This window comes from Bactrocera latifrons, unplaced genomic scaffold (genome assembly GCF_001853355.1).
Source record: "Bactrocera latifrons isolate USDA-ARS-PBARC rearing strain unplaced genomic scaffold, ASM185335v1 scaffold_1001, whole genome shotgun sequence".
Lineage (NCBI taxonomy): Eukaryota > Metazoa > Arthropoda > Insecta > Diptera > Tephritidae > Bactrocera > Bactrocera latifrons.
This window is the reverse complement of record NW_017534411.1, coordinates 39,384-52,198: the sequence shown is the minus strand read 5'-3', so window position 1 is coordinate 52,198 and position 12,815 is coordinate 39,384. Positions and strand designations below refer to the sequence as shown.

The 12,815-nt window shown below is 38.6% G+C and overlaps 1 protein-coding gene and 1 pseudogene across 1 annotated transcript; one reads left to right on the top strand and one right to left on the bottom strand.

The window, feature by feature from the left end:
• Positions 1 to 314: 314 nt before the first annotated feature.
• Positions 315 to 3,900, bottom strand: LOC108967556 (annotated as a pseudogene).
• A 4,245-nt stretch (positions 3,901 to 8,145) lies between these two features.
• On the top strand, positions 8,146 to 10,403 carry LOC108967566. The gene is made up of 2 exons (XM_018931077.1): positions 8,146 to 10,058; positions 10,114 to 10,403. The coding sequence occupies exon 1, from the start codon at positions 8,867 to 8,869 to the stop codon at positions 9,329 to 9,331; it is 465 nt and encodes a 154-aa protein (XP_018786622.1). The 5' UTR covers positions 8,146 to 8,866; the 3' UTR covers positions 9,332 to 10,058; positions 10,114 to 10,403.
• The last annotated feature ends 2,412 nt before the right edge of the window (positions 10,404 to 12,815 follow it).

Sequence of the window (12,815 nt, the reverse complement as noted above, 5' to 3'; positions counted from 1 at the left end):
TGAAAAAAATTTTTTTTTTGCCATAAATTTTCTACTTTAAGTTGTTTAAAAATATGCTCAAACTTGACTTTTCTTAGTTTTTTTAGTTTAAATAGCAGATACTTTAGTGCCAAATATAGTAAACTTTGCCCCAATTCCATACGACATTTAGTTTTTCTCTATTCTGCCCGCCAATTAAGCAAAATCGTAGAAATGAACAGCCGAGAAATCGCGTCAAAGTTTTAGCTTTCTGCCCAATCCCTCATATATCTGCCAGACGCACGGTCACCTACTAGCTTCGAAAATATTTCGAATTAAAATCAATAACTTTGGGGACATATTCTTAGATATTTTTTAAAGAAATTTAAGCAAAGAAAAGTTTATTTTTGCAGCTTCTAAATCAGGCTCCCCATTAACACTTTACTAATTCGTTTCTAACTATATATTTATTTTAGTATTTCCCGTAAATAAATTTACAGATTGAAGTCCTTCGTGCGTTGGCGATCGTCGGCCGCTTCCAAAAATAACCCTAGTCCAACTAACACTTGGTAGTTTTTTTGCGTTGAACTCCTTTCTGCTTTGGCGGTGACGACAAACTTAAATTAATACTCACCGAGCCAAAAAAAAAAAAACAGCCTTTACCGGATAAAATCCGGGTCAATTCCGGTGCGTAGAACCGACTGTTGTGGGATAGAGGAGGTCCTCCAGATCAAGAAAAAAATATATATAATATGTAAAAAAGAAAGATTATACCGCAAGATTATTCCGTTGATACAAAAATCATTATCGTGAAAGGAGTAATGTAAAGTCTTCCAGAATTTTCGTTATCTTGATACATCTCGGTGTTCGGCCGGGATTATTTTCTTTTTCGGCGGAAGGAAGCTTATGCAAAAAAGAGTTCAACGCAAAAAAACTGAACACGCTCCGGTGTTGGTCCGACCAGGCTTATTTTTTTTTTGAAGCAAAGCAGTTCAACGATAAAGCACTGAAGACACGTAGGTGCAATTTGTTTTCTTTATTTTTTTTTTGAATATTTTGTAAAATATGAACGTGAGGTATCACCTGTTAGAGTACAACCCTTTTGTTATTGTGTGAACAAAAATAATTCAACAAAAGTTAAATATGGAACATAAGTTATTTTTGCACTATTTTATATAAATATTTATTATAAAAAGTGTAAGTGAATATATGTATATAGAATTGATAAAGCAACCAAGCAAAGGGATCTGGTGGCAAGACGAAATATCTCCTGTCATCAAACAAACAGTCGTCGCACTCGCGACTAGGCACCTAAGTCACTGCTGACAGTCATAACTTCGAAGTTGTAGATAATTTCGTCTATCTTGGAACCATAACCAACAACGTCAGCCGATTGCGATTGAGAACTAAAGTCTTCTCTCGATGAGCAAAAACAAAACTCTATAAGTCACTCACTATTCCCGTCGTTGTTGCTGTTGTTTTAATGACTTCTCAATTTCCGTTAGGATGGTAAAGGCTATGTGTTGTCGTCGACGTCATTTAACGGGAGGCCCAGGAAAAGAACGCCATTCACGTGAAGTTGGAGAAGGTGTTGATGGCTCCACTGTGACTGGCGATCAGTACTTGTCGGAAATCAGTTGTCCGTTCCCACGACAGTCGGGTCTACGAAAACCGGAACGGACCCGGATTTTTATCCGGCCAAGGACTGTCAACTCGGCAGAATTCTGCCGTTACAACAACAACAACGAAATCAGTTGTGTCCGGAGTCCAGTCGACGTAGCTAAAGAAATACCTCTCTATGCTCCAAGGAGGCAGTTCCGCTATAAGCAGGTGCCTGCAAGGGTGATTTCTACGAAAACATCCCAGCAGGAAGTGCTTGGAGAGGAGTTCATTATGCTTTTTAACTTGGAGCATAAGCGTCTCACTATGTAGCTGTTCGATGGGAGACCTCGAGAGACATCCCGTCGTGGTCTTTAGTGCAGTATTCTGGCAAGTCTGTAGTTTCCTCATCTGCGTACCACTGCATCCAGGCGATCATATTGTGCTGCGTAATTGAGGACCGGCCAACCGATTGCCTTGTATGTTGCCTACAACGTTTCTTTGTCTTTTCCCCATGTGCTGCCGGCTAACGACTTGAAGATTTTGTTGCGGCTCTGTACTTTGGCGATAATCGCGATCGTATGGGGAGTAAAGGACCATAGACTATCAAAAGTTACACCTAAAATCTTAGGGTTATTGACAGTCGGAATTTTGACGCCATCGACTGCAATATTAAGTTCCAGTCTATACTCCTTCGTCCAGTTCGTAAATATGGTCGCTATAGATTTGGTGGGGGGAAGTGTGAGGACGTCAACGTAGTACAATCATCTGCGTACGAGGTTACGGACTCCCCTCTGGTAGTTGTGGGAGTTTCGAGAAGTAGAAATTAAACAGTATTGGGGAGAGGACACCACCCTGCGAAACCCTCTTTTTAATTCTTCTTAGTTTAGATGTTTCACCTCGAAGTAGTACGGATGATTGACGACCGCTCAGGTAATTCATGGTCCACCTCTTCAGTCCTGGAGGAAGCGTAGTTTTCTCAATGTCCTGCAGTAGCGTTGTGTAGTTGATTCATATTGTGGTTTCTAGTTGAGGCCATGAGCGTTTATGACGCTAGGTGCTGTGCACTTTTCGGAATCCATGCTGGTGGTTGGATAGGGTCAGGTGGTGAGTAACGCAAGGGAGTAGGAAGGCCTCAAGTGTCTTCACTACTGGGGAGAGAGTTATCGGACGATAGGATTTCTCTTTGTTTGCGCGTTTCCCAGGTTTCAGTAGTGGGACTACTCTTTTTCTTTGAGGCATGACCATTGAATTGAACTTCAACTTGGTCGTCATGTCTCTTCGAGTTAGACAAAGCTTTGACAGTAGCCCATAGCTTACTCACACCGGTGGAGAGGTTRCAGGACTTCAGGTGCTCTATCTATTTCATCCGCTTATGATGATATACCATTCGCCGAATTTCCAAATTGAGATCCTTTATTCGGAGATCCCCGGGATCGACATGGCGTAAGGTATCGCGATCGTTAGCTAAAACGGATGCTTCGGATGGGAAATTGGGTCGGTAGCTGCTGCGATCACATTGCGAAATCGATGTTCGCCAACGCATACGAGAGTAGGAATGGGTAGAGCGTTGAAGGTGCTCTCAGTAAATTCTGCCGACCCAGTTAGCTCTGTTAAAGTTAACGAAAGGTATGGTTGTCCCCAGAAACAAAATCAGGGGGTTTCTCGAACAAGATAATTATGGGCAGATGGTCTGATGCGAGAGTTAGCATAGGTCGCCAGGGTGTGCTATTTATTAGACCGTCACCAGCAATGGTAATATCGGGCGAGCTACTACGGGTGCCCATAACTTTGGTGGCAGCTTCGTCATTCATTGTGCAGAATGTCGAATCGTTACCAGACGGTTTTCACCACGAAGTAGCGCGCCTATATTCGGGTGATATCCTGTAGGGCAACATATAACTGGGGGGATGTATTAATTTAAATATTTAGAGCTCGACATCGCCTGACCGGATAGCTATACCCTGACATTCTACGGTAGTATCCCTGCGGTCGATATCTTCATCGATTAGACGATACTCCACGGTGTTGTGCAATATGGTGGGTTTGATATCTCGCTCGTGATCTTTCCATATTACGTTGAAACCGACACAACTCAGAAGATCTAGGCGAGTTTGGCTTTTTGGACCGCAGCTATCCTTTCGCCTTCCCGATTCATAAGTGCAATTATCTCCTCGTTCTTACTGTGGAGTCCTTTGCAGTTAAATTGAAGAATTCGAGTTTGTCGCGGGTGTCCGTAGGTGGTGTTTGTTGCAGCTGCAAAACCCGCAGGGGCGGTTGACGCACTGGGGTGTTGGTTGGCGACGCCACTGTTGTGTTTTGAGGGGCAGACTCCTGCAACATAGGGCAACGTGCCCGTGGTGCGCAGGTCGGAACACGCCGGGAAGTGATACCAGCCAGTGCAGGAATCGGACTTAACTGATGTGACGTTCCGACGTATGACGGTCTGACACACGGAACAGACTTTGCAAGGAACTAAGACTTGCTGATTGGTTCTCGCACGAGGATTGGACCGGAATGAAGGTTGGGGGGGACAAGTCAGAGTGGGAGCTATGAGGCCTGTTTGAGCTCCTGGGGACCATAGAGGTCCTCTATTGGCCACTCGTGATTAGTGGTGGCGCGGCGCTCGAACTATGTGCAGACTGCACAGCCGTAGAGGGTAGCGTCGCAGTACTGCGTAGGCAACATGGGGCCACGTAACGCGTGATCCACTCCCTATGAGTCTTAAAGCCTGAGCAGGTTTTAAGATGGCTCCATCCATTGCATGTATTACACTGGTGGTGGAGTTTGGATGGAGCCCTTTTACGCAAACGCAGCAGAAAAATTCCTTCGGGCCTGGATTGGACTCAATGCCAGCACAAGTCAGGAGGATACGGAGTAACCCTGCTGCAAGGCATTGCTCCAATAACGACAAATACAGATAAACACTTACCGATCCAAACGGGGTTAGATCGCCGAAAAAAAACAACCTTTGATCTGATGAAATTCGAGTCAATTCCGGTACGTAGAACCGGCTGTCGTGGGAATCGTCATTATTTCCGTCCTGCTATATGGTGCAGAGGCATGGACGATAACAACATTTGCTGAGTCGACGTTGCGAGTTTTCGAGACAAAAGTTCTGCGAAAGACTTGTGGTCTTTTGCGCGTTGGCCACGGCGAATATAGCATTCGATGCATATATATAGCATTCGATGCAACGATGAGCTGTATGAGATATATGGATATACCACAGACAAAAGAAGAAGTGGATATAGAAGTTAAAAATAACAGTGTAAAATTCATTATAAGTAGGAGAAACGGATTTTAAATAGTTGAATTTTTGTAATTCAAATGCAAATATCTCAAAAACCATAAGTTAGCGGCAACTTTACATATATCAGGGGAGTTGTGGAATCTGATAGTGGTCGAAATCATAGTTTGATGTTCGAAAGAGAATTTGTATCGGCTCTGCAAAACTAGTACCGCTAAGTAACAGCATTGACAGACGGCAACATTAATCCAGGTTAAGTGCATTCATCCGGAATCATTCAGGAGCTAGTGAAGATAACTCCGTTGCCACTACAGTCGGGTCTACGAAAACCGGAACGGACCCGGATTTTTATCCGGCCAAGGACTGTCAACTCGGCAGAATTCTGCCGTTGCAACAACAACAACATAACTCCGTTGCTAACTCTTAATTTAATAATAATTTAATCCTGAAAATTTTAAAGAGTTGGCTGCATTTCATTTTCACATCGTTGAAAATTGCCGATTTTTATCTTTTGTGTATGAAAAACAAGACTGACAACTGTTATTCAAATCTTCAATAACAAAACAAGAAGTTTTATGTCATAATGTTGTTTTATGATGCAGTTTTAAAAATAACGTGTTGATATGTTTTTGTTCTAAAAAATGGTTTCGAAAAAATTGGTCGCCTGACTACCGCAATGTTTATCTTCTATCCATTTTCATTGAACATATTAAAAAAATAACAATCAGCTGTTTACGAGAGTTTCAAACTCGCATAGCTGCCGTCTGTTACCTACAAATTTCTATCTGATTACGTGCGCAGTTAATCCGGATTTACGCTGCCGTTTGTCAAGGCTATGAGCTAAGGTTGACCAACAGCGAAAGCTGCACAAAGATTGTGAAGGACCTTTCCGAGCCGATCGATACCAAGAGATCTTTCAGACTAGCACACTATCGTGCGACTAGGGGAAAGTTTAGTAAACCATTACAAAAGGATCATAATGCTTATTCGCTATATATTTTTCCATGCGTTGAGTGTGGGTTCCGTTGTTGTTGGTTTAACGGTTATATATAAATGAGTGTGGGTTCCGTCCTCTGCGATGAAGGGGTTAGGTGGGTTTGAAAATTTCCAAAAATCGATTTTTTTTTTGTTTGCTTTATTAAACTCTACAATACCTTTAGAATATAGTCCTAAATTTTAAAGTTGATCTGAGTAATGATTTCGGAGATACAGCCTTGAGAACTTGTGCACTCAAGGCTAGCTGCGCTAAGTGCCCTGTCTTTAAACGCGTTTTTCTCGAAACTGTGTCGTTTAGTCGGTGGACAAGATTTCTCGACAAGTTCTCGACCGATTTAGTTCGTATTGTGTACACGTTTTTGATATAATATTATCTAGTAATTGAACGAAGGATTTTTTTTTTGTTTCATTACAACTTATTTTTCTGACCAAAAAATGCCGAAAATTTTACCAATAATGAAATTTTTTGTTTTAAGGTCCTAGAAAAGAAGGAAAATTTTAATATTTTTTTTATTTCCTACGTTCAAAAACGAGATTTAGATATGTACTAACAGTATATTCTTAGTTTTTTAATTCTATATGAACCAATAATAAGTTATGCTGTCCACGGTGAGAACACTTTTTTGAGAGACACCCAGGGAAATGCGGTCTCAACGGCGGAATTTTCAACATTTTTGTATCGAAATTTCAGGAGATAACATAATTAATTTTTCAAATATATGATTGCTTGTATTAAAAAAAAAATCGTAAAAATACCTTTTTTTGTACCTCTGAAACCCACCTAACCCCTGAAGGGATTATCGGGGTCGCTGTGATTTACTCGTCGGTGCTCACACCCATAACTGGACAGACAGTCTTTAAATACAAATATCTTGAAAATTGTAAGTTTGCGGCGGCTATAATTATATATATCCTCAATCTGGAGCATCACCTCTGTCCAACCATACCAATTTTAACCCTGAAATGATGTGATGGTATTCTAAAGCCGACCCTGCGACTTCTTCAATCAAAAAAAATCAAAAATTTCGCGTATCTTGGAACTGGTATTACTTTTATTCAATATTTAACTTTTTTTCCATAATTGTTGTTCACACAATAGCAAAGGGTTTCATTCTAACAAATGGTAAGTGTTACCTTATGTACATATTTTACAAAAAAAGTCAATATAAGGAAAAATTATAATTTAATAGTGGCACGAAATATATAAAACAACATTAGTTTTTCTCATAGAATTCCTTTCTGCATTGTCCTTCGGCCGCGCTACAAAAAACAAAAACCGTTGGTCGGACGTACATTTGAGCGCCTTCAATTTTTTTCGCGTTGCACTCCTTCCTGCGTTGGCGGTTTTCGGCTGCGCTGCAAAAAAAACCCTAGTCGGACCAACAGCTGGGCGTCTTCAGTTCTTTCGCGTTGAACTCCTTTTTTTCTTTGGTATGATAATGGGCTTTGTATTGACGGTATAATCTTTCTTTTTTACTTATTTTTATTCGATGATAAACATGATAACATGATAACAGTGTTTTTTTTTATTGCGTGTAACAATTTTCGTATTGTATGAATGGAATTCAACGATAGTTGAAAGGGTAGGCTTTAGAATACCGTCCCAGGATTTCGGGAATAAAATGGGTATGGTGGGATAGAGGGGGTCGTCCAGATAAAAAGCATATATAGTTTTAGCCGCAAGAATTTATAGTTTTCAAGATATTTGCGTTTAAAATTAATGTTACACTTATATTTTGCATTTTTATATCCACCAGCTGTTAGTTATAGTGCAAAAAAAGTTTTAACTCAAAAATTAACTTATGCTTAATTCTATTTACTTAACAATAAGGAAGATATATTTTTTAACAAACTTACAAAAGTAAAACAGAAAGAAAGATAATGAAGCGCGGATAAAGGCCGCAAACGCAGAAAGGAGTTCAACCCGTAAAAAACTTGACACACTCCAGAGGCGGACAATAAAAAGATTTGCTGGGTTTTATAATAGCATCCCCCGATTTCTGGGTTAAAATGACTATGTACGGATAGAAGAGGTCCTTTAGATCAAGAAGACATATGTATATATAGTTGCCGCTGACTTATGGTTTTTGAGATATTTGCATTCAAATTTCAAAAATTGGACTATTTAAAACGCGTGTTTCTCCGATTTATAATGAATTTTACAATTATATTTTTGCATTTATATCCACTAACACTTTACTAGTTCGGTTCCACACATTTGTTTTGTATGAAGTAGTGTAAAAATAACTTTAATTCTATATTGAACTATTGTTGAAACTCATTTATTCATACAATAAGAAAATGGTTGCAAGCAAGCAAAAAATTAATGTTACCCTGTTTTGTAATCGAATATAAATAAGTAAAAAAGGAAGATTAAGCCGTAAAAAAAATTCAACGCGAAAGAACTGAAGACGAGCAGGTGTTGGTCTAGCCAGGGTTTTTTTTTTGAAATGTGTCCGAAGGCTGCCAATGCAGAAAAGAGTTCAATGCGGAAAACTAATAATATGTTATTTATTTCCAGCCTTTGGAGTATTATTTGTATTCCTTATTTATGTAAATAAGATTACAATGATTATTGGTTAGAATGCAACCCGTTTGTTATTGGGTGAACAAAAAGAAATAAATAAAAGTTAAAATAAATGGGTAGAAATGACTTAGTAAAGTGTTAGTGAATATAAAAGTTAAAAATATAACCGTAAAATGCATTTGACAATGACCTCAAAAACCATAAGTCAGCGGCAACTCTGTATATACATATTGTAGCAATGTAAATGTGATTACTGCATTATGCTGTATCGTTACCTTATTTTGATGTTACTTGAAAAAGCAATCCTGTTGTATTTTTGAATTTGTATCATACCTCATTTTAATGTTACTCGAATAAGCAACCCTGATGTAATTTTTAAAACTTGTAACTGGCGACATGAAAGCGAGAAAAAATAAAGAAGAGCCAGTTCGGACGCAACCACGAAACGAAACTTCCTACAAAATCTCAGAAGTGGGATTCGGGCACAGTAGCAAAGTACAGTTTTAACAAAATTTTTGAAAAATTTTTTTATAAAAATGGAGTGCGTCGACACAAACATATATACGGCGGCCCAGTTGCGTGAGTGGTTGAAGCGGTTGGAGCTCCCGACTCATGGCAACAAAAGTGACATGGCAATAAGGTTGGGTGATGTGCCTGCWATTGAGCGTGGCGATTGTCCTAGTTTCGCTGGCGAGGAGGTTGAATTGGTGGGCATTGATGAAACACCTTTGGAGGAGGCAGCGGAACGTGATTTAAAGACGCAGAATGAGCTCCTGACCAAAGAAGTCGAGCAGTTGAAGCTAACGATCGTGCAACTTAAATCAAGCAATGTAGTAGGCGGCGCCACTGATGTGACAGAAAAAGACGATTCATCGAATAGCAGAGCTTCGAGTACTTTAAATAACGGCGCAACGAATGTCAGCGCGACATACAACAAACAAACAAACTACAACATGCAACAAATAATAGCGGCGGCGCTTCGAACGACAGCGGCGCATTGAACAACGGCAGCGCTTTCAACGATAACAGCACTTTAAACGACAATGACGCTTTGAACAGCAACGGCGCTGTAGGTACAGTAACAAACGAAYGTAATAAAGATAGCGCTACGGTAAGGAATGTCGTTGCTATACCTTTGGAGATGTTAAAAGATCTGTTACCAGAATACGAAGGTGGGTCGAATTTTAACGTTTGGATTCAACAATTARGAAGTGCTGGGAAAGTTTTTAATCTCGATAATGGCGCCCTGTAATGATAAGCAAACTAAAAGGTAGTGCAAGAGTGTGGCTGCATCGAGGCCTCTGTTTATCACAGAAAATATAGACAGCCTTGTTGCAGAAATGCAAGCGGTGTAAGGCTTCCAAAAGTACTACAATGAAAAGGTTTCACTGTCAGGTCCCTTGAATATGGATGAATGCGAGTTGATTCGACCATATTGTCGAAGGTATGCCGGACGAGCAGTTACGGACTCAGGCATATATCCAATGCTACACTAAAAGAGTGCAGCTTCTGCAGGCGTTCGGGAGAGTTGAATTGAAACATTACTCGATGCAGATGCCTCGCACTAGCGTCAGATGTTTCAACTGCAACTCATTTGGACACATGGCCGTGCCATGTCGGAAACCGAAGCGAGAGGTTGGGGCGTGTTATGGGTGTGGCAGCATGGAGCGTAAAGTCGCTACGTGTCCAACGAGGATTCAAAACAACCGTGCAGATGAGAGCCCATACGTAAGATATTTAAAGTTTATTGTGAGTAATAATACTGAATGTATTTTATATTTAGAATGCCTCATAGACTCAGGGAGTCCAATAAGTTTTGCAAAACGATCATCCTTACCAGATAATATTGAATTTAATGATAATTTTTCAGTTTGTRTTCCATATTTTGGGTTAAATAAAAGTAAATTAGAAATGTTCGGTGAATTTAATTGTAATGTTTGTTTTGAAAATAAATTTATCAATATAAATTTGATCGTAGTGGTAAATGAGACTATGGGGTATGACGTAGTTTTTGGTAGAGACTTTTTCAAACCAAGTAATTTAATTTTGATAAGCAAGGATGAGATCAAAAAGAATACATTAATTAAGTTGAAAAAGAGTGTTGATGATAACAGTTTTGAATATGAAAGTGTAAACGATGAAGGTAAACATAAAGTGGGCGGGTTCAAAAAAGATTGTAATAAAAATTGTAAAGTAGAAAAGTGTATAGTTACGTTAAATAAAACAAATGATAGAAAAACAAAAGTGGGTGATATAAATAAAACTGAGTGTATTGTTGACGAAACAAATGATAAGAAAATGATAGTTGATGCAAATAAAAATAAAACGTTAGCTGATGTGAATAAAAAAAAAGAGATAATTGATCGGAAAAATAATCTGAGTGATAATCGTTGTAAAACAAATATGGTTACAAATTGTATTGTTGATGAAATTAAAAAATTGGGTGATAAGAAATTATATAAAATAATGAAATGGAAAGTAATAGTGAAAATAATGAAAATTCTAGAAATATAAAATGGTTAATGCTTACAGATTTTGATAAGGGGAAAGAACTAAGTTTGAATGTGGGAAAAAATATATCACATCCAATTTGTACAAAATTAAATAAAATATTTACAAAACTGTATGTACAGGCCGAACGTCCTGATGAACCATTGGTAAAGTGTAACATGAGACTCGTATTTGAAAACATAAAACCTTTTCATTATTCCCCGCGGCGATTATCGTACGCAGAAAAAGGGGAGTTGCAAAAGTTGATAGATGAGTATTTAGCAAGGGGATATATCAATCGAAGTGAGTCCGAATATGCGTCGCCGATTGTATTAGTAAAAAAAAAACGGGAGATCTTAGAATGTGTGTATATTACCGCACGCTGAATAAAGCAACTGCGAAAGACAATTACCCGATTTCATTAATTGATGACTTGTTAGATTGATTAGCGAAAAAGAAAATATTCACAAAGCTTGATCTTAAGAAAGGGTTTTTTCATGTTTATATGCATCCAGAGTCAGAGAGACATACGTCTTTTGTGACTCCGTTGGGCCAGTTTGAATTCGCGAGAATGCCTTTTGGACTTAAAAATGCACCATCGATGTTTCAAAGGTTTATACACAAAATATTTGCAGAAATGCTAAAAGAAGGAGAAGTTATAGTGTATTTAGACGATATCATGATTGCAACAGAAAACTTAGAGAACCATTTCCAAATTCTAGAAAAAGTATTGAATAAGATAACTCAAAATAAACTTGAATTAAGGTTAGACAAGTGCGAATTTCTACAAACAAGCGTGAATTATTTGGGTTATATTGTTGACGGTGAAGCAATAAGGGCGGATGACAAAGGACTAGAAGCGATTAGAAATTCTCCGGTGCCAAAAAACGTTCATACAGTACAAAGTTTCGTAGGTTTGTGTTCGTATTTCAGGAGGTTTGTGAAGGATTTTTCTGTTCTAGCAAAGCCTCTGTTCGACTTGACAAAAAAAGAAAAGATAATTTCGTTTGGGGCAAAAGAATTAGAATGCTTTGAGCTTTTGAAATCTAAACTGCTAAGCGCCATGGTACTTGCGTTGTATGACCCGAATGATTACACCGAGTTACATTGTGATGCAAGTTCGATAGGATTAGGGGCTATTTTATTGCAAAGGAAAGAAGAAGGAAAGATGCACCAAATTTTTTATTTTTCGAAAAGAACTACAGAAGCAGAGTCGCGATATTTAGTTTTAGTAATAGTTAACGCTTTGAAACGATTTCGTGTGTACCTTCAAGGAAAACCCTTCAAGATCGTAACAGATTGTAATTCACTTGCACTTACATTGACTAAAAAAGAACCTAACCCTAGAATAGCACGATGGGCTTTAGAGTTACAAAACTTCAATTATACGTTGGAGCATCGGGAAAACAGCAGCAGCATGTTGATGCTCTAAGTCGGTCCAGTAATATTCTAGTAGTAGAAACAAATACCTTTGAGGAGAATTTGATTATATGCCAAGGAAGGGATGAGAATTTAAAAAAGTGGAAAAAACTATTAAATGAAAAAGAACATAAATTATTTGAGATGAGAAATGGGGTTTTGTATAGAAAAAAAAAATGATGGCAGAGTTTCATTTTGTGTTCCACAAGATATGGAGGGTAATGTAATTTACAAATATCATGACGAGGTTGGCCATGTTGGAATAGATAAAGTAGTAGAATTAATTCCGAAAAGCTATTGGTTCCATAAGTTGAGAGAAAAGGTTGATAGACACATAAAAAATTGCTTGAAATGTATTGTATTCTCTTCCAAAAGTGGGGCGCAGGAGGGTTTCTTACACAGCATTCCAAAAGGAAGAATTCCATTTGAAGTTGTTCCCATTGACCACTTCGGTCCGATTGATAACTCATTAAAAACGAAACACATTTTTGTCGTCATTGATGCATTTACAAAGTTTGTCAGACTTTACCCTACCAAAATAACAAACACTAGAGAAGCGATTCAAGCATTGGAAAG